The 26158-nt window shown below is 44.6% G+C and overlaps 1 protein-coding gene across 1 annotated transcript; it reads left to right on the top strand.

Moving 5' to 3' along the window:
- Positions 1–418: 418 nt before the first annotated feature.
- Positions 419–26158, top strand: LOC142400792 (PH domain leucine-rich repeat-containing protein phosphatase 1-like). The gene is made up of 17 exons (XM_075486004.1): positions 419–2336; positions 6814–7010; positions 7589–7714; positions 10158–10306; positions 11658–11804; positions 13340–13567; positions 13951–14153; positions 14243–14303; positions 14394–14489; positions 15602–15757; positions 15853–16053; positions 21186–21348; positions 22085–22215; positions 22309–22425; positions 23208–23402; positions 23498–23735; positions 24368–26158. Exons 1-17 carry the CDS (start codon positions 755–757, stop codon positions 25541–25543), a joined length of 5166 nt encoding a protein of 1721 aa, XP_075342119.1. The 5' UTR covers positions 419–754; the 3' UTR covers positions 25544–26158.

Below are 26158 nucleotides of genomic sequence, written 5' to 3'. Positions count from 1 at the left end.
ACCACCGGGTTTCGCCCGGCGCGTAAATCAGTGTCGGACCGCCACTGCCTGTAAAGATTGTAAATAGACTAACAATCAAGTACTGTAACTGCAGGATATGTTGCGTTCACTAAACCGTTTAAAATCGTAGAATTTAAACGCGTTTTAAGAAAATAACCGTAAAGTCGGCACTTTGTTTTTGACTGTAAACAGACTTCAGAAAGCCATACGCCATTTATGACGTAATGTTTCATGAAGGGATACAGAGTTGTTTTCGTAATCCCCCCAAAACAAAACAAGCGACGTAAGACTCATCGGTACTTTCCCCGTAAAGTCCCGTGAAAGAGCCAGTCATGTGATTACGCGAGAAAATCCCGAGCATTCTGGTAGCTCATGAATGTGTCATAATTCATATCCAATGAGACCCCGCCCTGTGTCCACAGTGTACCGTTGACCGTTCAGTCTCTCTTCTTCGGGCGTTACAGTCGCGCCTTCTCGCACATTAGCTTCTATGGCGACCAGCTAGAAAACCCGTTCTTCTTTACACACCGACCAAGCCGGTTAGCTCCCGTTAGAGAGCTAACGGGCGTCCAATGGAATGGGATGATGTAGCAGGATAACTCTTCCAGGGAAGAACTGCGCAGTACCCGTAGCATGCTAAGCTAAGCTAACCTGGAACCATAAACATTTACCGGGAGAAACTAACGAGTTTTTACTAGACCGAAGCTAACGGCTAAGCTAACGCAGGCTAGCGTTCACCTGCGGGCTGTACAGGATGGAAAGTGTGAAGGAAAACGAGCCCGGAGCGCTCTCGACTTCGTCAACACCGCAGGGTATACTTGACTTTAGCGGTGACGGTAACTCCGTGAAGCCGAGTGGATTATCGCCGCTGCCCGCTGGAAAGAGACCCTCCATCGGGGAGGATGAGGGCGGCGGCGCGGAGGCGAAACTCTTCGGCAACAAGGGGCTCGCAGCCACCTCCCTGCTCCAGATTGCGATAAGGAACGGGATCTATCAAAACCAAGTTGCCAACGCGATCGGCGGTGCGGTGAAAACTATGAACATGCCCGCCGTCAGCAGCAGCTCCACTTCGGTCAACTCTTTGCTGAGCAGGAGGCGGCACAGGCACAAGAGGAACCTGTCTCTGGGGGCTCCGCCGAGCACCGGCGGCTCGCCCGGGGCGTCCTCCGCTGAGTCCTCGGCCGGCCCCGCTCCCTCGGCTTCCCCGCTGAGCACTCTCAGCCTGGACAGAAAGACCTTCCTCCGGCAGAGGCAGTCCAAGCAGCTTCAGGCCTCTGATAAATCGTGGGTGAGATCGGACCTCCGACGGGGCTGCATTCATGTTCACGACTGGCTCACGCCCTCCTACCCGCGACCCGTGCTGTGCACCGTGGACACCGCTGCTAGAGAGGTGGCTGACAAGCTGGAGGGGAGTAAAGCGGGGGCTGTGCTGAGAATAAACTACAAAACTAATGCTGTAACCGACTTAAATGGTCTTAGTAAAGATATTAATGGACATTCTGATGACATTAAATGTCTTGATGACAGCTCAGAGGGGGCTGAACACACAAAACAATGTTACCCTGATGCTAGACTGCCTTCCAACCTGCTGCACGATGACAAAACTGCTAGTAACTCTTCGTCTGAGATCTATCTGAATGACATTGGCGTGGATTTGAGCCTGAGCGTGGCAGACTGTTACGGGGTGTACTCTGGCTCAGACATGGAGAGCAGCACCTGTGAGGACTTCAGCCCAGGTGGACCCAGAAGCACGGAGCACAGAGACTCCCTCAGCGACGGGCCGGGTTTGGGTACCGACTCCTCAGTTCAGAGTGTGAACTGCGACAGTGCCACAGAGGACCCTGACCTGTTCGAGAGCTCCTCGGATGAAGTGGAGCTCGCCTCCTCCCCAAGTCATTCGCCCGACAACGCTGCTGCAGACCAGCAATCGCACCTGCCACCCTCAGACACCAGCAGGGCTCCCAGCCAAGACAGAAGGCCGGGTGACGACAGTGAAGCCGGAGCCGGTGATGCTACAGATACCCCAACATTAATCAAACCTCCCTCTAAGTGCTCCAGCAGCTCTCTGGCTCGGCCCCTGACCAGCCAAGCAGCAGCCCAGCCTGACCCGGAGGTCCCCGGGGGCGGCAGAGAGCGGCCCGAGCCCATCAATCCCATTCCCACCCCGGCTCTCTTCATCCAGCTGCACGGGGGAGCCGTGCGGCGGCTGGGAGACGATGAGCGGCCTCTACAGATCTTATACAAGTACCTCACTAATCTGGGCTTTGAAGATGCGTGGAGGGTGCAGGAGGAGGGAATGAATCCAGAAATCGGCTGCCTGATACGCTTCTACTTTGGTGAGTACTTTGTAAAAAAAAGTTCACAAATCAAATTTATTTGTAGCACATTTCATGTACAAAACAATTCAAAGTGCTTCAGATAAAATAAAAGCATTGCAGCAGGGAGTGGAAGAAGCATTAAAAATACATCAAAGAATATAAAGAGAAACAAATAAAATAATTTAAATGATTAAAAACAAGCAGATAAGTTCAAAGATATCGTGCAGATTTCATGCACACAAGAACAGAAATGTCTTTAACCTGGATTTAAAAATGTCTCCATTTGGTGAAAGTTTAATCTCCACTGGCAGTTTGTTCCACTTGTTTGCAGCATAACAGCTAAATGCTGCTTCTCCATGTTTAGTCTGGACTCTGGACTGGACCAGCTGACCTGAGTCCTTGGATCTCAGAGCTCTGCTGGCTTTATATTCTCTGAACAGATCACAGATTGTAAACCATCAGCAGGCTTTTAAAATCTATTCTGTGACTGACTGGAAGCCAGAGTAAAGATTTTAAATGTGTTCAGATCTCTTAGTCCGGGTTAAAACTCCAGCAGCAGCGTTCTGGATGAGCTGCAGATGTTTAATGCTCTTTTTGGGAAGTCCAGTTAAAAGCTATACCGGAGCTGCAGATGTGTCTTTAAGGTTTACAGATTTCTGACTAAATTCCTCACAATTCTTAGCTTCACTGAGAGCCACAAGCTGTTGCAGGCCCACTTCAGCAGAGCTTGGCTCGTCTCTGCTCAGTCACTGTTCGTCCATTCTCAGCGGGCCGTGAGTGCTGTCATTGTATTTGGTCAGTCGGAGTGTTAAACGAGTGTTTTCAATTGTCATGCATGCACAATGCCCTGTGTTGTGCCCGTAAAAACCCTCTCCAGCCCCTCTGCGCGGAGGCCAGTAAGACGACACGTCGGGAGCTAACAGGTGAGCTCTTTCAGCCCAATCCCGAGGCTTCATAGATTCAGTTTCTCCTCTTAAAAACAGCTGTTGTTGTTATCGATAGTGATCCTGTTTTGCTGACGAGCAGTTTTAAGAGGATGGAAAAACACCCATGATCTCTTACGGGATTAGTACAACTGGATATTGTTTTTGACCTTGTTTTGTACCCCATCAGCAAAGACAGGGGTGGGATGGGGGGGGGGTAAAGAGTTGGGAGCTAAACACTCGGCTTAGATTTATGCTAAAAATTAAAGCATTTTACACACATTCTCAATCCAGTTTAAAACAACTCAGCTGGGCTTCACAGATGTGTTTTTAAGACTTTTTTTCTTGTTGTTTTTTATTTTATGCATCAACAGATTAACCATAAGACACATTTATATTTACTCTAAGCAGGCTTGACTCTCAGGGTAAAAACGCAGAGGAACAAAGCGTGGCGCAGAGCAAACATCCGGCCATGAAACGAGCAGGGAGAGGCTGGTTCATGTGACGGGCGTGAGGACAAATGCTGCGATTACACGAGGTGACATCCAGTTCATCGCTTCCTACGAATGTTTTCTAAAGCCTGTGTGGTTAAAATTCCCCATAAATTCACAACAAAGATCTCTCGGTGTGTACGACACGGGTTCTTTGATATTGTTGGTGTCTCGCCAAAGGAGTTTGACGCAGCAGAAATCCAACCGGCAGAAAGGCGCGCTGCCACGTGGACACGTTCTCTGCATCACCCAGACTCGCAGTGTGCTGACAGCGAGAGAAAAGTGGAACTCGGATTTCACCTCCTCAGTGGTTCGGGTCTCTTCCAGACAGTCGTCGTCCTGGAACTGCAGCACCCAGAGGTCGCCGCCTTGCAGCACAATGTCAGACGCTCGCTGCCTTTAAGGACACACGTGCGTGTTGGAACAGGATTCACGAGAGGGTTTTAGTTGAAGAATGAGCAGGGCGTGACCATCAGCTGCTCCACGAAACAGGATGTTACCCATTCAGAGAAGCAGACGGAAGGAAAGGGCATGTGTTACTCTCTGCGCCTCGCCTGCGCCGCCCAGGGAAGGACGGGTGTCGACAATACACATTCCACTTTATTGTGTAAACCAGAGATACTCACTATTTTTTTCACAAGAGCCACATTGGCAGCAAAATCAAGGGAAGAGCCACTTTTACGACAACATACTAAAGTCCCCTTCTGCAAATATGCATTTCTACATATAAAACATCCCAATAAAAAAGAAACACAGTCAATACATTTTCAATTCAGACCACATTTACCTTAATACTGGGATGAGCTGAAGCTGGCGTGCATGTGCTCGACTTTCTTCATGTTGTATTTGTAGTTTGTTGTTGTAATCATAATGAGACATTCAGGATGGGCATGGTTTTTGTGCTGGTTTTTGCCCTTTTTTAATTAAAAACCGATCTATTGTGCCTGCATCTCGCGCTGGCTAAAGGAGCTAGCGTGCTCTGCGGTCAAGTGTGAGGTGGTTTAAGCGGGCTGCGTTGCCAGGTTTAACAGTGTGCCCCCTTTAGGAAACACCATTAAGCCTTCATTAATACTTAATAAAAATACTTAATACTACAAAAACGCAAACTTAATAAAAATACTTAATACTGCGCAGTATTCGCTGTATGTTATTTGAAAAAAATGTATTGTTATTGTTACCATATTATAAGCTACTATGCGAGTGCGAGCCGCCAATTAGAGCTTGAGGAGCCGCATAATGAGCATCTCTGGTGTAAACTAAAACAGGATGAAGTCGGTCGTAATGCTTCTGTCAAACATATGTCAGAACTGGGGTTTGGACCGCTGAAAGAAACTACATCATTTTAGTTACTTTGAGAAGACTAAACGTTGTCCTTTAATCAGCAAATCTTGGTTTCAAGACCATTTTTGTCCACGTATTTGCATGGTCAGAGTTGTTGCTCACAGCAGCGTGGCTAACAACACCGAGGGTTCACAAAGCGCTCGGAAAAGAAGCTTTCATGTGGGCAGATCTTAAAATGAGCGGTAAAAAAGCTCTCAAACTGTAGATGGCCGCCTCCCAAAGTGATTTTAAGCAAAAAAGGACGGCTCACTGAAAAGTTGTTTGGTGGAAAGAGTTGAAAGGATGACACCTGCTCTTATTGGGATTAACATTTCAAGATTTAAACATAGTTTTAAAAAAATGACAGGAATTAGATGTAGGGAGTCTATTTCAAACAGGACCCAAACAGGAAGGCCAAACATAGCTGTAGTCTGGATTGGGACAATTTTGGGTCATCATTGTGAGTAGAGTTAAGTTTCTAAATGGCTGATATATTCATCAATTAGCTGAATAACAGGAAATGACTCAACACCTCAAAAACTAGCTTCGTAAGAATATAACTGTCGGAATAATCTGGTTCAGAGGATTCTAACTTTTTGCACTGGTTGTACTGGTGCGCCTAACTTAGGCACACAAAAGTTAGGTGCACCCAAATTTTCAACCGCATTGCATTTAACACCACAGTTTTACAGGTTCATTTATATATTTTATCCATATAGGCAATATTGACTTATAAATGATTAACTAGCAATCTGGTCAAAACAAAGTTTTTTTTATTTGAAGCACAATTCTACAAACTTACTGAACTTAACTTACTAACTACTTACTGAAACTTACTGAAAAAGTGTTGGTGCTTAAAGTGCTTCACTGGCCTGAAATTTCAACTTAAAACATCTAGAGATAAATTAAATAAAAAGAAAATCTAAATTAAAATTGCAAGTGTTTTAAGGGCTTCAAACTGCGCATCTCATGGCTCAATGGCTGTGTTCGAAACCGCATACTTCTCCTACTACTCATACTAACTTTAACTTGTTTTAAGACTCTTTTATCCCGACTGTTTTAACCCGACTGCCTTATTTTGAGAAATATGAACGTTATTTTACATAACAAGAGAAACCTAAACCCAAAAAGTGACTCGGCCTACATTTGGATTTGACTTTCAGCCCAAATCTTTTCTAATAACTTGACAAAAAAAAAGCAGTTAAGTTGTTTGAAGGGGTCCCACTGGGGCTGCCCCCTCCTGGGGCAAACACAAAGTGAAGTTGTGTGGAAGCGACTGCAGGATGAAGGTGCTGGTGTTGTAAGACGTTGGGTAACGAGCTAATCTGATTTCAGGCCTCTTTGTGGTTCAGACTCTTCATGTGGCTCCCTTTGGTGGATGCGGTCTGACAGTTTTAGTGGAGAACACGCAGTGACTGCGAGTTCAGAGTAATTTGAAGCCACGGGGCAGCGAGGAGGACCGGGGGAAACGCAGCAGGAGCGTTTTCTGGCCTGTGACTGAACTGCAGTTAATTTTGTGTTAGCGAGGGGTTAATAATGTAACAAATCACGCCTGAATGAGTGCTCGCTCTGGCAGCCAACAGGATACAGCTCACTTACATAACCACACGGCTCTCACTTTCTGAAAGAGAAACCCATGGAGACGGAGTCGATTCACAAAGTCCCACAGAGCTAAAAATAAATCCGTCCGTCGCCCCTCAAGTCCATCATAAAACGCACACGAATAATGAAATGATAATCTGTTTCCCCCCCCTCTCACAGGTAAGCCTCGCAGCGTGGGGGGATCTGAGCGCGTGCAGCTCTCCGGCGTGTTCAACGTGCGCAAAGGGAAGCTGGCGCTGCCGGTGAACCGCTGGTCGAAGCGTCAGGTCACACTGAGCGGAACCTGCCTCATCGTCTCGTCTGTGAAGCACGCCCACACCGGCAAGATGCACATCCTCCCCCTCATCGGAGGAAAGGTACGCCGCGAGCTGGCTTCATCTTTAACGTTAAAACCAGAGGAAAGCCTCCTTACTTCCAGCTTTGCTTCAGGCCTCCAGTGAAATTTGGGCTGAATGTTTTCTGCCTCGAACTCTTTAACCAGCAGTAATCAAATCAAATTTATTTGTATAGCACATTTCATGTACAAAACAATTCAAAGTGCTTCACATGAAATAAAAGCATTGCAGCAGGGAGTAGAAGACGCATTAAAAAGAATATAAAGATAAATTGAAAGATATCGTGCAGATTTCATACATAGACACATGAGAACAGAAATGTTTTTAACCTGGATTTAAAAATGTCTCCATTTGGTGAAAGTTTAATCTCCACTGGCAGTTTGTTCCACTTGTTTGCAGCATAACAGCTAAAAGCTGCTTCTTCATGTTTAGTCTGGACTCTGGACTGGACCAGCTGACCTGAGTCCTTGGATCTAAGAGCTCTGCTGGGTTTATATTCTCTGAATATAAATAATAGATGTAGACCTGTATGAGCCATCTCTAACAGACAGAAAATTGAAAAATAAAAGGTGGAAACTCAGATGTCTTTCTGTCTGCAGGTGGAGGAGGTGAAAAGGCACAGCCACTGTCTGGCTTTGAGCTCTGCGGGTCCTCAGAGTCAGACCTACTACATCAGCTACGACTCGTACCCTGAGCACCTCCGCTGGCACAGGATGGCCTCCAAGGTACAGACTGCAGCTTTGGGGCTCGTATCAGGAGCCGTCCTCAGTGTTTAATGTTCCTCTTCAAGCTACAGTCGGGTTCCAATTAGGGCTGAGCAACTTTATCGATACTGCGATGTATATCGATATTTCGTTTCCCGATTAAGTATCGATTTTTCAGTCGCGAGTATCGTTTTATTTAAAAAAAAAATTTAAATTTAATTATTTTATTTTTTATAATTGAATTAATTTTTGTGTTTTTTTAAATTTAATTTAGTTTTTTTTGTTTGTTTTTAAAAATTTTATTTTATTTTTTTAAAGCAAACTTTATTGAAAAGTCCAACGTTACAGTTAGTGAAAACGCAGAACATTAAGGTAATACAATACAATGCCAGGGGGATCACATTATACAAAACAGTGATAAATAAGTTCATAAAAATGTTGTATAAAGTGCACAGCTCTCACATTTATGACATGTTCGTTTGTTTCTGTTTGTCTGGCGGTGTTGTCCTTCCGGTTCAAAGGTCGGACCACCAGTCCAATCAGCGACGATTCATGTCAAATCACACTGTCCCTTTTTTCCCCCCAGAAAATGACGTAAGTGTATCGAATCGTATCGTATTGAATTGAATCGTATCGTTATTGAAAAGAATTGTATCAAATCGTATCGTATCGAATCATATGAACATTTAAATTAATTTTCACTTCCTGTAATAATTACATCTATTCTACCAACAAATGCTCCAGTCTGGTGATCCCCTTTATTCACAGAAATACCAAACAAATGAATGAATGAATGAATGAATGAATATTTGAATCTTACACACATTTTTATTCCTGTAAATTGTCTTTTAATGATCATTTACAGTAAACGTGTACTTGCATGCTGATTTAAGTTGAATAATTTGCCCACATTGTACACTGAATTCACCTGAACTTGTAAATCATGGACGGCGGCTCCTTCTGGCTGATGAGGCGCTTTCTTCCTGTCGTGCAGTGTTGTACGATTGTTCCGCGTTTAAATTTTGTGGTCATGAACTAGTTTTTGACCACAAAATTGAAGCCCACATTGAAGGTTTCCGTGTCCCTCCTCTGTGTCGCATTCCAGCCGCATCAACATGAGATCACCTCATCAGAACTTAGGCTCTGTGCTGTCCCAGGAGAATCTGAAGGATCTCACATTGTGCAAAATGAAATGATACTAAATGGGTGAGAGTACCTGTAAGCTGCTCACTGACCTGACACCGATTCAGAAGAGTCCCCACAGTGCCTCTGTTTGCTCCTTCTCTCTTCTGGTGTTCCAGTTTAGGCACAAAAGCACAAAATGTGTCAAAATGGTTGCACTCCTAATATAACGCTTAATATTTATAGTTCTGCTGCTTCGGATATGAAGTTTGTCTTTCAGTTTAGAGCTTATTACAGAACAGAGACTCTTTATTTTATCAAATGCATCTGAATTGAACTTTTCATTATGTGAGCAACAGACAGAAAGTGATGTTTTTACTGCGGTTAAAATGTGCCAATAAGACAAAGTATATCCTGTTTCAGCTTAAAGATCGTTACTTTCTTATACCAAAAGCATTTTAACAGCAGAGAGAGATTTAACTGTATTGTTGACGTGTTTTTTGTTGTTGTTTGTTTTGGTTTTTTAAATCTTTTTATTGAGAAAAAAAAACAAGATTAGTGACAATGACGTATCGGTAAGGTTACATAAGATTTATCTTTTTCTTTTTTCTTTTTTTTAAACACACAGAACACCCACCCACCCGACTGGACCAAAATAATAATAAGAAGGTTTTAGTAACAGAATAAAATTAAGACATAGGATTTCAATGAGGGATAGCATGACTACAGAGTGTGCTATAGTGTGGGCTCAAGCCACAAGACTCTAAAGACTACTGACATCTTCTAGCTTAGTCTACACTGGAAAAAAGTCAAAGTCTTCTATTTGTCTCATTTCTAGTCGAAATATCTCATTACACTTAATATAAGACAATTGCCTAACAAGCACTATTTCAGCCAGATATAGGGACTTGTTTGAAGACGATACATCTGGAATATCCTGTTAAATGAAAAAGTCTTGAAAACAAATTGTTTTGAGTCTGATTTCATATGAAACAAGCTTTTTTTTTTACATTTAAAGAGGTTAATAAGCTAATTTCAAGATCACTTTTATCTCAAAAGTCCCAAAGAAATCTTAAATCTTGTCAAGCCGATTTTTACTAGTTCCATTGGCAGATTTTTTTTGCTTATTTCAAGCAAAAAACGTCTTGTACTGTATTTGTTGTTTTTCTTACTTATTTTTGGAGGGGCATTTTTTCCAGTGCATCAGTGTGTTGTGTTGACGTGTTTTTGAAGGTTATAAAAGCCGTAGTGTTCGCTCAGGAGTCCCGACTGTTTTTAAACGGGGCCGACGTGGATCGGCTGTCAGAGGTCTAATCGCTCTTTGTGTCGTCCCGTGTGTCAGGTCGCCTCTCAGAGGGTGAACTCGGTCGACCTGTCGTGCTGCAGCCTGGAGGAGCTGCCCGCTCAGCTGTTCTACAGCCAGGACCTCACCCACCTCAACCTCAAAAACAACTTCATGTCCCCTCAGAGAGGCGTCCCAGCCCTCACCAGGTGAGACTCCGTCACACGCACCATCACCCACCTCTCTATGTTGGAGGGGGAATCTGCCGTGTTTTCCTGGTTGTGGTCTTGCCCCTCTGTGGTTTTAACCGTCTCAGGTAGCTAAAAGAGGAAGCGGCTCTGATCAAATTACAGATGACGTGCGTTTGTGGGCGGTCGTGCGCTTTGAATGATTAAACGAGAGCGCGGGATGATGAGAGAATTGACATCACCCGACCTCTGAGGCAGAAGGCTTCTCCAGGTCAGTTTCCCCGAACGAGTTGCTGATGTCATTGTGTTGTGACGTCCCAAAGTGGTGTTTTACAACCCAAAAAAAGAGCCGAGTGGCTCCATTTAGAAACATTTTCCACATATTTTTAGATCGGATGGAAAAAAAAAAACTGTGAAGCACGAGTTTTGTTGTTTTTCTGACAGTTCGCTGTGGTTGTACTCACATCTCAGACCGAGCAGACACAGCGTGGATGTGGTTTATGAAACGTCAGTCTGTGCCACGAGCTGATTAACAGTTTCCTAACGCTGTCATACTAACGGTAAAATATGCGTGCGATTGTTTGGACTTGACACAAATGTGGGACTGCCTGCGAGTCGAGCTGCTGGCGTCACTCTGCAGTTTGTGTTGACAGCTGCCGAGCACAATATGTCCTCAGACGCTTTGTTTAGTGCAAAACCGAATTCAGCTGAAGGTATTTGCACAGACGCCGACTCCTCTGGAGATCTGAGGGTCTCGTGTGGGGGTCCCCTGCGCGGTCGGCTGTTGTCAGATAAAGTTAAAGAGGCTGCACTCGCTTAACTCGCAGCACCGTTATCCAAAGACAATATGTACTCTGACTCGGCTAAAAGATAAGCAGTGGTTCATCCGACGAGATGTTTTTCAGTCTCTTCGTTTTTCACACAGCCTCGGCCTCGTAAAGAAAGCCCGACAGCTCCACGATGGAAACGCACACGTATATACTGTGTATACACTGCCATTGTTTCTGCATAAACACACGCCTCCCAGGCAGTGTTTTTCCTGCGGTGGCTCTGTGACTTTCCCTTGGAAGGACGTGGTCAGCCTTTCACCCTGACCGCGCTGTGAACTGGAAGAGTTGAGCGCGGTTCTCACTCGGCCTCCCACCTGCATTGTTGCAGCTGTGCGCTGTTTATAATCCGCCAGTTTTCCTTGTTTACCAAAGAGGTGTTGTTGTAATTTAGAAAAGTTTTTCGCCGTGTTTGTTTTGTTGCTGCCAGGATCTGATTATAGCCCAGAGATGAATATCAGTGTCCGTCTTTGTCTGCCCTCTTCCTCCCCGTCCCTCCCTCTGTCACTCTCACTCAAACTGAGCGCCTCTTTCTGTCCTCTTAGGTTCTGTAAGCTGAGAAGCCTCAGTCTGTCCAATAACGCTCTGTCTGAGTTTCCTCTGGCCTTGTGCGACATCGCCTCGCTCACGGAGCTCAACCTCTCTGGAAACCGTCTCTCCTGCCTGCCGGTGGAAGTGGGAACTATGCAAAAGTAAGTGGGCTTAAGGAAAATGGCGGCCCTGCAGGGATTAATGATGATAATGGCAATGATCACTTTTCCAGTATTCGGCTGAGAGCAGAATGTGTCCTCGCTGACCTCGGTCAGATTATTATTATCTCTCTGTATTAGATGAGAAACTGGCTGCGTTCCAGACTTGTGTCCTGACAATGCGGAGGTTTTTATCCAGGTGCCCACAGTGCAGAGTCATGCTGACGCCGCCCCTGTATGGTGGAGTCAGATGCTCAGTCACGATGACTTCAATGCATCTGAGCGCATCATAAATGCACCTGCAGTTTTATCTTATGTCACTTTATTTGTGCTGATAGTGTGTCGGCTGTTTAGCAGCTAGTATTAACTATGATCACAGCATTCACAAGTTTTCCTTTTTAGTTTGTAACGCGCACAAAATACTGATCAGCAGAGCGTTTAATTTGTGTTTACATCATCCATGTAAAGGCTTGAAAGCATAGTATGAGACAAAGAAATACACCATGATACAGACATGGTTTCTTATCTAAAAACACTGCTGATGGCTGCTCTCTTAGCTCATTGTGCTCATATCTCTCTAACAGAACTTGAATAATTATACCTCCTCAGTGGCTCAGTCCAGTTGTGGTGTACCACAGGGCTCAGTCCTTGGACCCCTTTCTGTTCTCTGTTTACATGCTACCTCATTTAGTCATTTTCTTTCTTTGGTCCCCCAAACTCTCTTCTTCTCTATCTTTCACATAATATCACCCAAACTGCTAGAAATCTAGGAGTAATATGTGAGCCCAACTTTAGTTTTGATGTTCACGTCAAAGACTTAGTTCAGTCTTGTTTTTTTACAGCTTAAAAATCGCTAAAATCAGGTAATTTTCTTTCAACTGCAGACTTACAAAAACTTATGCATGCTTTTGTCTGCTCTCGCCTCGATTAGTGTACTTCATTATACTCTGGTATTAGTCAGGGCTCCCTCTGTTATCTACTCTGGGGCCTTCCCCTAAAGTACATATCAGACTGATTGACCTGGTATGTGGTCTCCCGAGCACTGAGATCCACAGATGGTGCTCTTCTAGCTGTCCTTGAGATCTTTAAATCCCTCCTTAAAACTGAGCTTTTCCAGAGGACCTTTGGTATAGTCTGATATATATTCTATTACTGCCAAATCTGTGTGTCTGTCCCCTCGTTTCTTTTTAAATCTGCTGATATGTTAAGCACTTTGTAACATGCAAGTGAAATACAAATAAAGTTTTTATTTACTTTTTTTTTTTTTTTTTTTTTTTACAAGCTTTACTAGTTTGGAATAATTAGTAACTCACATACAAATTCACTTAACCTGTCTTTTGAAGACAGTTATTTAGTTATTTTCTGTTAAAGGAGGCGGTCAGCCAGGGCTCAGCGGTTCATAGTAAGTGTTGTTCAGAGTTCGGGGTCCTCATAGTTTTGGTTGTTTGGAGGTTTTTTTCACACTGTCTGTGTACAGTTGGAAAATTGACCCGAGTTGTCATTAAATTCTTTCCCCTCTGTTGCCGTGTTCTGCCCAGCCTGCAGACTCTCCTCCTGGATGGAAACTTTCTGAGCTCGCTGCCTGCTGAGATGGGCTCCCTGGAGGGTCTGACCTACCTCGGTTTATCCTTCAACTGTTTCAGCTGCGTCCCCCCCGTCCTGGAGAAGCTCAGGGGCATGGAGAGACTGTGTCTGGCAGGGAACCAGCTCTCTGTCCTGGATCTGGCTGGGCTGCAGTGGCTGCCTGCTCGCTACGTAGATCTCAGGTGAGAATATCCACACAAGCATGTTTTACTGGAACCTAGCTCGCTTGAAATCTAATGTTTCCCAAGATGCTGCAGGGAGAATCTTCTTTCTGTCTCTGCGTCACTGCACCAGGTTGATTTGTGTGTGACCTGTGGAGTAAATGCTCAAATATGCAGCTGTAGAAACTGGACTTTTTCAATTATTCATGTCACTTCAGAGGTGAAGCTATTTGGGAATCTTTTAAGTAATCTGTCAGAGTTTTTTTTAATTATTATTGGTGACATTTTTTGGCAGTTTTGTGATATTTCAAACTAATCTTGATGATCTTATGAATTGATATGTGCAGTTGTAACTCGGATGCTTTCCTCTCTGATTTCTCCTCTGTGGCGTCCATCTTGCTCAGGCTGAACCGGCTTCAGACGGTGACGGTGGCAGATACAGAGCAGCTGTTTCACATCGTCCAGCTGGACCTGAGGGACACCGGTCTGCAGGAGCTGGACGTCAGGTCTCTCTGCAAGCTGGAGCTGCTCCGCTGTGACAGAAACTCGCTGTCCCTGCTCAGAGTCAGCGGGCACGCCCTCAAGAGCCTGCACGCCGCACGAAACGGTACCGACACATATGACGTGTCGTTTATGACGATAAACTGACGAAGCTGGACTTTCTGCGTTTACACGTGTTTGTGTTTGTGTTTGCAGAGCTGGGGCAGCTGGACGTGCAGCCGGTCCCAGAGAATCTGACTGTACTGGATCTGTCCAGGTATGAAAACTACGAAAAAACACGTCATTGTCCTGTTTATAATGTGTTCTTCTTCCGAGCTGCATGCTGACTGTGCTTGTTACCTTAAAGGAACAAGCTGGGGTGCGTCCCGGACTGGGTGTGTGAGAGCAGCAGGCTGGAGGTGCTGGACATCAACCACAACTGTGTCACTGAGCTGCCCGTAGGGTGAGCAGAGCTTTCCTTTGGTTGCATTTCAGATACTAATGGTGGGAGAGCTGATGTGGCTTAACAGCAGACACTTAAGTTACGTAGTTTTCACCTTACAGGCATTTCACGGATCTCACAAAGCTCGCACTCCGAGGCAGAAGCTATTAAAAAAGACTCAAAAAAAGACTTTAAAGTAGTTCCAGAAACAACAAAGAGAAGGGGAACTCATGTTTCTGCACTAAAATCAGGCCTTTTCCAGTTTTTAGGGCATTGTAGAGGCGAGGAGGGATGATTGGATCCAATCTGCGTCCTCACTGGTTCTTTGAATTTACAGCAGCAACAGAATATAGAACTCCTGTACCAGACGTTGTTGTAAACAAACCGTCCTTTAAGGGAGTTACTTTGGAGGTTCCTACTCCACATAGGATGTAATAATTGGTAATCTTAGAGGGATTAGACGGAGGATAAGCTGAGAGTTGTCATCAGTTTTTAGAAGAGTTTCACCTTTTCATCTGCACATTCACACTGGAAAAAAATGCCCCTCCAAAAATAAGTAAGAAAAACAACAAATACAAGATGTTTTTGCTTGAAATAAACAAAAAAATCTGCCAATGGAACTAGTGAAAATTGGCTTGTCAAGATATCTTGAAATAAGATGTGATATTTGGGACTTTTGAGTTTAAAGTGATCTTGAAATTAGCTTAAAAACCTCTTCAAATGTAAAAAAAAAAAAAGCTTGTTTCATGTGAAATCCGACTCAAAACAAGATGTTTTCAAGACTTTTTCATTTAACAAGATATTCCAGATGTATTGTATTAAAACAAGTCCCTATATCTGGCTGAAATAGTACTTGTTAGGTAGTTGTCTTATATCAAGTGTAATGAGATACTCAATGAGACAAATATACTTGGTAAGATTTAGATTTTTTCCAGTGCAGCAGCATGGACATGCACACATCCGAGCTTCCAGCTGAAGCATTTCTCAGCCCTCTCCACGCGTTAAAAGTCGCTCGAACGTTCGGTGAACTTGCTGAACCTCGGTGAAAAGCAGAGGGTGTTCAGCATGCAGATGTGTGTTTCCACTGACAGATTAACAGTGCACAGACTGAGCTGGCTGTGTTTGTGCTGTAGGCTGCTATCCAGTGGGAGCCTGAGAAAGCTGCTGGCAGGCTGGAACGATGTGTGTCGGCTGGCTGAGAGGCTGGAGAGGTCTCAGCTCGAAGTTCTGGACCTCCAACACAACCACCTGACGGAGCTCCCACACAACCTGTTCATCAAAGCCCAGAGGTGCACTCCTTTTACTCCTCATTGGTCCTCACACCTTCCCTCACAAATCCCTCTCAGTTCTGAAGTTTTTTTCTTCTGTGTGCATTACATCACAGCTTACGGTACCTGAATGTGTCGGCCAACAAACTGGAGGACCTCCCTGCAGCCAGCCTGTCTGAGGACGCCTCCAGCAACCTGGAGGAGCTCTATGTGACCAACAACAGCCTGACAGACAAGTGTACCCCCCTGCTGACTGGACACAGCCACCTCAGGGTGCTCCACCTCGCCTACAACCAGCTGCAGACTTTCACTGCCAGGTGAAATGCACAAACACATCCCAGCAATGTTCCCTCTAACTTTTTCATGTGTCTGGGCAAACACACTGAGGACCACTGTGAGCAACACCAGATGTGCACGCTGTGGCCACACACCAGTATCACACCTGTTCAGAACATTGGATCATAGCAAGTTACATGTCTTATTAAAAGAATCAAATCACAGCAGCAATTTTCATTAGTTTACTTTTAAAATAAGCGATTTGGCCCACTTAAAATGAAAAAGACAAAAATCTTGTTGTTCAATGAGATGTGTAGTATGTTATATGTGAGAGTCATGCTTGCAGCCTGCATGTTTTGCAGAGTATACCTTTCTCACTCGAAAAAGAAAAAAATCTCACCCAGTTTCTCCGCTTGTTCTTCTATTTGCACTCAGACAGCCATTCCATCCTAAAAGAAACGCATTTCTTTTTTACTTTGGCTTGGTGAGTGGATGTGTCGCTGGCGCTGCCCGTTGGTTTTGTCATGATAAGGGGCGTCTCTTAACTCCTAACTAACTGTAAGCTAGCTAACCTGCACGGCGCGTATAGGCAGGGCACATATGAAAGCACTATCAATGCTCTGATTGGCTGCATAGCGTAAGTAAACCGTATCGTATCATTGGCTGAACACCTTTCACTCACTGCGTTACATTGAAAAATGGTACAGAAAAACATTAGGTCTGGTATTAGATGTCAGAGATGGGGACTCAAGTTGCTGTTTTGATGACTTGTGACTTGACAAAAAATAAAAGACTTGAGACTCGACTTGGAAGTTAAAGACTCGGCACTTGACTTGAGACACGATGACTTGAATGACTTGAATGACTTGAGTGTTAAGCATCTAGCATAACTTTGAACTTTGTTCGTCATTTGAAGATCCATTCTGACCAGTAAGTGCTCGTCAAATTGAAGCTAATATTATCCTGTTAGCCTGGTCGGTAGTTAGCTAAGGTTAGCTTGATATGATACGGGGTGGACAGGTTGGACACATTGGCCAATGATGTTTACTGACAGTTACTTATATCTTTGTGTTTTCACTTTATTAAGATCAGATTCTGCAGGTAAAATAATAAGGTGACTTGACTTGCCCAAGAAAAGCTAAGACTTGGGACTTACTTGAGACTTGAAAGCTAAGACTTGGGACTTACTTGAGACTTGAAAGCAAAGACTTGAGACTTACTTGAGACTTACTTGAGACTTGAAAGCTAAGACTTGAGACTTACTTGAGACTTGAAAGCTAAGACTTGGGACTTACTTGAGACTCGAAAGCAAAGACTTGAGACTTACTTGAGACTTGAAAGCTAAGACTTGGGACTTACTTGAGACTCGAAAGCTAAGACTTGAGACTTACTTGAGACTTGAAAGCTAAGACTTGGGACTTACTTGTGACTCGAAAGCAAAGACTTGAGACTTACTTGAGACTTGAAAGCAAAGACTTGGGACTTACTTGAGACTTGAAAGCTAAGACTTGGGACTTACTTGAGACTTACTTGAGACTTGAAAGCTAAGACTTGAGACTTACTTGAGACTTGAAAGCTAAGACTTGGGACTTACTTGAGACTCAAAAGCAAAGACTTGGGACTTACTTGAGACTCGAAAGCTAAGACTTGGGACTCACTTGACACTCGAAAGCTAAGACTTGAGACTTACTTGAGACTTGAAAGCAAAGACTTGAGACTTACTTGAGACTTGAAAGCTAAGACTTGGGACTTACTTGAGACTCGAAAGCTAAGACTTGGGACTCACTTGACACTCGAAAGCTAAGACTTGAGACTTACTTGAGACTTGAAAGCAAAGACTTGAGACTTACTTGAGACTTGAAAGCTAAGACTTGGGACTTACTTTAGACTTGAAAGCTAAGACTTGGGACTTACTTGAGACTTGAAAGCTAAGACTTGGGACTTACTTGAGACTTGAAAGCTAAGACTTGGGACTTGAGACTCGAAAGCTAAGACTTGGGACTTACTTGAGACTCGAAAGCTAAGACTTGAGACTTACTTGAGACTTGAAAGCAAAGACTTGGGACTTACTTGAGACTTGAAAGCTAAGACTTGGGACTTACTTGAGACTCGAAAGCAAAGACTTGAGACTTACTTGAGACTTGAAAGCTAAGACTTGGGACTTACTTGAGACTCGAAAGCTAAGACTTGAGACTTACTTGAGACTTGAAAGCTAAGACTTGGGACTTACTTGTGACTCGAAAGCAAAGACTTGAGACTTACTTGAGACTTGAAAGCAAAGACTTGGGACTTACTTGAGACTTGAAAGCTAAGACTTGGGACTTACTTGAGACTTACTTGAGACTTGAAAGCTAAGACTTGAGACTTACTTGAGACTTGAAAGCTAAGACTTGGGACTTACTTGAGACTCAAAAGCAAAGACTTGGGACTTACTTGAGACTCGAAAGCTAAGACTTGGGACTCACTTGACACTCGAAAGCTAAGACTTGAGACTTACTTGAGACTTGAAAGCAAAGACTTGAGACTTACTTGAGACTTGAAAGCTAAGACTTGGGACTTACTTGAGACTCGAAAGCTAAGACTTGGGACTCACTTGACACTCGAAAGCTAAGACTTGAGACTTACTTGAGACTTGAAAGCAAAGACTTGAGACTTACTTGAGACTTGAAAGCTAAGACTTGGGACTTACTTTAGACTTGAAAGCTAAGACTTGGGACTTACTTGAGACTTGAAAGCTAAGACTTGGGACTTACTTGAGACTTGAAAGCTAAGACTTGGGACTTGAGACTCGAAAGCTAAGACTTGGGACTTACTTGAGACTCGAAAGCTAAGACTTGAGACTTACTTGAGACTTGAAAGCAAAGACTTGGGACTTACTTGAGACTTGAAAGCTAAGACTTGGGACTTACTTGAGACTTGAAAGCTAAGACTTGGGACTTACTTGAGACTCGAAAGCTAAGACTTGGGACTTACTTGAGACTTACTTGAGACTTGAAAGCTAAGACTTGGGACTTACTTGAGACTTGAAAGCTAAGACTTGGGACTTGAGACTCGAAAGCTAAGACTTGGGACTTACTTGAGACTCGAAAGCTAAGACTTGAGACTTACTTGAGACTTGAAAGCAAAGACTTGGGACTTACTTGAGACTTGAAAGCTAAGACTTGGGACTTACTTGAGACTTGAAAGCTAAGACTTGGGACTTACTTGAGACTCGAAAGCTAAGACTTGGGACTTACTTGAGACTTACTTGAGACTTGAAAGCTAAGACTTGGGACTTACTTGAGACTCGAAAGCTAAGACTTGGGACTTACTTGAGACTTACTTGAGACTTGAAAGCTAAGACTTGAGACTTACTTGAGACTCGAAAGCAAAGACTTGGGACTTACTTGAGACTTGAAAGCTAAGACTTGGGACTTACTTGAGACTTGAAAGCTAAGACTTGGGACTTACTTGAGACTCGAAAGCTAAGACTTGGGACTTACTTGAGACTTACTTGAGACTTGAAAGCTAAGACTTGGGACTTACTTGAGACTCGAAAGCTAAGACTTGGGACTTACTTGAGACTTACTTGAGACTTGAAAGCTAAGACTTGAGACTTACTTGAGACTCGAAAGCAAAGACTTGGGACTTACTTGAGACTCAAAAGCAAAGACTTGGGACTTACTTGAGACTCGAAAGCTAAGACTTGGGACTCACTTGACACTCGAAAGCTAAGACTTGAGACTTACTTGAGACTTGAAAGCAAAGACTTGAGACTTACTTGAGACTTGAAAGCTAAGACTTGGGACTTACTTTAGACTTGAAAGCTAAGACTTGGGACTTACTTGAGACTTGAAAGCTAAGACTTGGGACTTACTTGAGACTTGAAAGCTAAGACTTGGGACTTGAGACTCGAAAGCTAAGACTTGGGACTTACTTGAGACTCGAAAGCTAAGACTTGAGACTTACTTGAGACTTGAAAGCAAAGACTTGGGACTTACTTGAGACTTGAAAGCTAAGACTTGGGACTTACTTGAGACTTGAAAGCTAAGACTTGGGACTTACTTGAGACTCGAAAGCTAAGACTTGGGACTTACTTGAGACTTACTTGAGACTTGAAAGCTAAGACTTGGGACTTACTTGAGACTCGAAAGCTAAGACTTGGGACTTACTTGAGACTTACTTGAGACTTGAAAGCTAAGACTTGAGACTTACTTGAGACTCGAAAGCAAAGACTTGGGACTTACTTGAGACTCGAAAGCTAAGACTTGGGACTTACTTGAGACTTGAAAGCTAAGACTTGAGACTTACTTGAGACTTGAAAGCAAAGACTTGGGACTTACTTGAGACTTGAAAGCTAATACTTGGGACTTACTTGAGACTTACTTGAGACTTGAAAGCTAAGACTTGAGACTTACTTGAGACTTGAAAGCTAAGACTTGGGACTTACTTGAGACTCGAAAGCAAAGACTTGGGACTTACTTGAGACTCGAAAGCTAAGACTTGGGACTCACTTGACACTCGAAAGCTAAGACTTGAGACTTACTTGAGACTTGAAAGCTAAGACTTGGGACTTACTTGAGACTCGAAAGCTAAGACTTGGGACTTACATGAGACTCGAAAGCTAAGACTTGAGACTTACTTGAGACTTGAAAGCTAAGACTTGGGACTTACTTGAGACTCGAAAGCTAAGACTTGGGACTCACTTGACACTTGAAAGCTAAGACTTGAGACTTACTTGAGACTTGAAAGCTAAGACTTGGGACTTACTTGACACTCGAAAGCTAAGACTTGGGACTTACTTGAGACTCGGAAGCTAAGACTTGAGACTTACTTGAGACTTGAAAGCAAAGACTTGAGACTTACTTGAGACTTGAAAGCTAAGACTTGGGACTTGCACATGTGTGACTTGGTCCCATCTCTGTTAGATATTAATTAATACGTTTATGGTGAATTTAATTTAATGCGCTGCATAGATTTTCTTGTGCGCTGAAAATGTGCGAGCAGCTTAGAGGGAACGTTGCATCCGAGTATTACAGGAAGAACGACAAAATCCTGATAAAGTGCTGCAGCGAATGAGGAAAAAATGGACGTGTTGTACCGCAGAGCTTCAAAACAACCACTAATTTCCCTCGCATTTCTTCACGTTCTGAACACAAGCTTGACTTTGTGCACCTCCCTCCTCATCCTGCAGTAAGCTGGCTCGGCTGGAGCAGCTGGAGGAGCTGGACCTGAGCGGCAACAGACTGCGGGCCGTGCCCACCACCATCCTCAACTGTCAGCGCCTGCACACGCTGTGCGCCCACTCCAACTGCATCAACACCTTCCCCGAGGTCCTCCAGCTGCCGGACATTAAGGTCGGTCAGATTTATGCAGACGCTTTTCTGTACTGGTCCAGCGGAGCCTGAGAATGCTCGTCGACAACATACATTTACAAACATTATGTTGGAAACGAAGGAGATCTAAACTATTAAACTTTGGTCTACACTGGAAAAAAGCCCCTCCAAAAATAAGTTAAAAAAAACAACAAATACGAGACGTTTTTGCTTGAAATAAGCAAAAAAAATCTGCCAATGGAACTAGTGAAAATCGGCTTGTCAAGATTTCTTGAAATAAGATGTGATATTTAGGACTTTTGAGATAAAAGTGATCTTGAAATTAGCTTAAAAACCTCTTCAAATGTAAAAAAAAAAGCTTGTTTCATATGATATGTGACTCAAAACAATTTGTTTTCAAGACTTTTTCATTTAACAAGATATTCCAGATGTATTGTCTTCAAACAAGTCCCTATATCTGGCTGAAATAGTGCTTGTTAGGCAGTTGTGTCTTATATTAAGTGTAATGAGATACTCAATGAGACAAATATACTTGGTAAGACTAGGATTTTTTCCAGTGTAAATCTTCACTCATCCATGTAAAACATCCACACACCTTCTTGTCCAGCAGATTATTATTGGGTGCTTTGTTTCCTTTTTTAATGATTCATCTCTTTTGGGTCAGATCTTAGGAAAAATGAAACCGTCTCGATGTAATTTGTAGTGAAAGTGTAGTATCGTGAGTCTTGGAGATTCTCAGCTCTCACTCTGTCCTCAGTGTGTCGACCTGAGCTGCAACGAGCTGACCGAGGTGACGCTGCCGGAGACGCTTCCTCCCAAACTCCAGGAGCTCGACCTCACAGGAAATCCTCGACTCAACCTGGACCACAAGAGCTTGGAACTCCTCAAGTAGGAACCGCGAGCGTAAACACGCCGCAGTGGAAACTTTCAAAGAAAAAGAGGCGGCCGTCTGATCTTTGTTTTTCCTCTTTCTCTCTGCAGTAACATCCGCTGTTTCAGGGTGGATCCGTCTCCCTCGGCGCCGTGTGCGAGCGAAGGCCACGGGGCCCCTGCTGTGTGGAGTCACGGCTACACCGAGGCCTCCGGATTCAAAAACAAGTCAGTCTTTCTCCACCCACGCTCTGACACTTTTATCACTGGAAAAAATCAAAGTAGATTTGTCTCATTTCTAGTCAAATATCTCATTACACATAATATAAGACACAACTGCCTAACAAGCACCATTTCAGCCAGATATAGGGACTTGTTTGAAGACAAAACATCTGGAATATCTTGTTAAATGAAAAAGTCTTGAAAACAAATTGTTTTGAGTCACATATCATATGAAACAAGCTTTTTTTTTTACATTTGAAGAGGTTTTTAAGCTAATTTCAAGATCACTTTTAACTCAAAAGTCCCAAATATCACATCTTATTTCAAGAAATCTTGACAAGCCGATTTTCACTAGTTCCATTGGCAGATTTATTTGCTTATTTCGAGCAAAAACGTCTCGTATTTGTATCTGAAAAAAATGCCCCTCCAAAAATAAGTAAAAAACAACAAATACAATCAATAAAATTGAAATAAGATGTGATATTTGGGACTTTTGAGTTAAAAGTGATCTGGAAATTAGCTTAAAAACCTCTTCAAATGAAAGAAAAAAGCTTGTTTCATATGAAATCCGACACAAAACAAGATGTTTTCAAGACTTTTTCACTTAACAAGATATTCCAGATGTATTGTATTAAAACAAGTCCCTATATCTGGCTGAAATAGTACTTGTTAGGCAGTTGTGTCTGATATTAAGTGTAATGAGATACTCAATGAGAAAAATATACTTGGTAAGATTTAGATTTTTTCCAGTGAATAATTCTCTGACGGTTTATCGGTGATGTTCTCAGGTTGTGCGTGGCGGCTCTGGCCCAGGACAGCTTCTGCGGGATCCGTGAAGCTCTGTACGGGGTTTTTGACGGAGACAGGAACGTGGAGGTGCCTTACCTGCTGCAGTGCACCATGGGAGACGTGCTGGCAGAGGAGCTGCACCGAGGCCAGAGGCAGGAGGACTACATGACCAACACTTTCCTCACCATGCAGAGGTAAACGCACACCTGAACACCACCCCAGATTCAGGAGGAACACGGCCTCGCACACTCCCGCTCTCACACAGCATGTCTCTGCCGCTCCGCTGCAGGAAACTGGGCACGGCGGGCCAGAGGATGGGCGGCTCGGCGGCTTTGTGCCACATCAGACACGACCCGATGGCTGCCGGCGAGCACGGCGGCTGCTTCACTCTGAAGGCCGCCAACGTCGGCAGGTGTCAGGCCGTGCTGTGCAGAGACGGCCGAGCTATGCCGCTCTCCGACATCCACACCGTCAAAGAGGAGTCGGAGTACCAGAGGGTCCGACAGCACAACGCCATCATCACCGAGGTAACGACACGCGTCAGGACGGGGAATTCTCTGCTTTTAAGCTTTTTAAACGGGAGGCTTTGCTGCTGTTTTCTGGTCTTTGAACAGAATTTCTTTTGGACTCTTGGTAGGACAAAACAAACAGAATCAAATTTAAGTGCTTTTTTTTAATTTTGTTTATCAGATATTAAAGAAAAAAAATCATTCAAAACTTAAGCCAAATGAAATCTTCACATTTGAGAAATTGTATCCAGAGACATTTTCTCTCTTTGATAAATGAAACTCCTCTCAAAAAAAGTTTGAAATATTTGAAAGCATGAATGTTCATCTTTTTATCAAATCAAAATCAAATCAAATTTATTTGTATAGCAACATTTCATGTACAAAACAGTTCAAAGTGCTTTACATAAAATAAAAGCATTGCAGCAGGGAGTGGAAGAAGCATTAAAAATACATAAAGAATATAAAGAGAAACAAATAAAATAATTTAAATGAATTTAAATGTTTTATGACTTGTTGTAAACGGGTCGTTAACCGATGTGAAACGTGCTTAAACGCGCCCTGTGATGGATGAACTGATCATTATCAGAAAAAACTAATCATGAGAAAACTGTTTCCCTCTCCTCCTTCTTCTTCTTCTTCTTCTTCTGCAGGATAACAAAGTCAGCGGTGTGACAGACTCCACCAGAATTATGGGTTACTCCTTCCTCTGTCCCTCTGTGACGCCCCGCCCCCACGTCTCCATGGTGACGCTAACCCCGCAGGATGAGTTCTTCCTTTTGGGCAGCCGGGGGTTGTGGGACCTGTTGTCTCCGAGCGAGGCGATCGAGGCCGTCAGGAACGTCCCGGACGCCCTCGCCGCCGCCAAGAAGCTGGTGACGCTGGCTCAGAGCTACGGCTGCTCCGACAGCCTCAGCGCCGTCGTCGTGCAGCTCAGCATCACCGAGGACTGCTGCTGCTTCTGCGAGCCGCCGCCGCCGCCGCCCAGCCCCGGCCCGGGCGCTCACACCAGCACGCATCCCTACTCCTCCGGCGGCGACGGCGGGATACCGCTGCCGCCGGCCTCCTCCGGCACCGCCAGCGAGCTGAGCAGCGAGTTCAGCACGTCCGAGATGAGCAGCGAGGTCGGATCCACGGCGTCCTCCGAGGAGCCGCCGCCTCAAACCGAGCCGCTCGCGTCCCACCTGAACCCGCAAGGCCGAGCCGGCGTGCGCAGACCGGCCTGCGGGGGGGGCAGCTTCCAGAGGCAGTTCTCCGGGGCGCTGTCCGACAACGGGCTGGACAGCGAGGACGAGGAGCCCATCGCCGGCGTGTTCTCCAACGGCAGCCGCGTGGAGGTGGAAGCCGACGTCCACTGTCTGCTCCGCCACAGCTGCGCTCACGCTAACACGCTAAGCGCTAACCATCCGCTCACATCTGGAAGCGAGCCTTTAACTCTCGCCATCACCTCCCCATCCGCCTCCCCCGTCCCTCCCTCCTCCCCCTGCCTCGGCGGGGAGGCTCGCTCGGGGACTCTGGGCCGCCGGGCCCGAGCTAACGGCTCCGTAGCCTGCCAGGGCCGGAACCAGGACCTCATCGAGGAGGCGGCGGACGCCCCCGTCAGGAAGCAGGGGGGCTACTTCAACGCTCCGGCCCAGCCGGACCCGGACGACCAGCTCATCATCCCGCCGGAGCTGGAGGAGGAAGTCCGGCAAATCATCCAGCAGCAGCAGCAGCAGCAGCAGCAGCAGCAGCAGCAGCAGCAGCAGCAGCAGCAGCAGATGCAGACACACAACCAGCCAGCACACGCCTACCAGAAACCTGCAGATTATTTCGTCACGCACCTCTGACGGCAGCTGGGATCGAACCCCCGTCGGAGGACTCTGGACGTGAAAGTCGGATCAGAAACAGTTTTGTTACTCACTTTATTTTCTACTGTTAACTCATCGAAGCGCGGCGCGGTTTTTATAACACCTTATGTTGCTAAAATCATCACTTTTTATCATATGTATCATTTTGAAGAAGCACTTTGCTTATTAGACTTTTCAGACTGATTCCACGTGAAAAGGTACTTTTTGAGATTCGGACCACTCTTGTTTTCGTGTTCTAGCGGACATTTCCCCCCCCCAAGTTGGTCTCGCGGCTGATGGCCTTACAGTTGTCGGAGTTAGTAACTGTTTAACTAACTCCTAGGAGTTTAATACTTTAAAGTGACTTAGTCACTGAGGCGTACTAATATTCTCTGAGAGAAAAGATGATTATTTCTGAAGGCTGATATTCCAGGTTTGTGTTCTCTGGGTGTGCAGAGTCCAGAGTGGTGCTGCAGTGGTGAGTAAATGCTGATCGTAGTTACTACCAGCTCAATGAATGTTCTCAGAATAGTGTTACAGACTTCTTGGCAACAGCAAACCGCACAAGAGAGCTACTTTTGCTATGTAATAAATTAAAGTTTTCAGATAACCGCA

Source organism: Odontesthes bonariensis, chromosome 15 (genome assembly GCF_027942865.1).
Source record: "Odontesthes bonariensis isolate fOdoBon6 chromosome 15, fOdoBon6.hap1, whole genome shotgun sequence".
Lineage (NCBI taxonomy): Eukaryota > Metazoa > Chordata > Actinopteri > Atheriniformes > Atherinopsidae > Odontesthes > Odontesthes bonariensis.
Note: the sequence above shows the minus strand (reverse complement) of the source record. Positions and strands in the feature narration are given on the sequence as shown.

Coding starts and splice junctions, on each gene's coding strand:
- LOC142400792 (XM_075486004.1), top strand. CDS start 755: ATGGAAAGTGTGAAGGAAAACGAGCCCGGAGCGCTCTCGACTTCGTCA. Junction 7,011..7,588: donor TCCCCCTCATCGGAGGAAAG/GTACGCCGCGAG, acceptor TTCTGTCTGCAG/GTGGAGGAGGTGAAAAGGCA. Junction 14,490..15,601: donor GTCACTGAGCTGCCCGTAGG/GTGAGCAGAGCT, acceptor TTTGTGCTGTAG/GCTGCTATCCAGTGGGAGCC.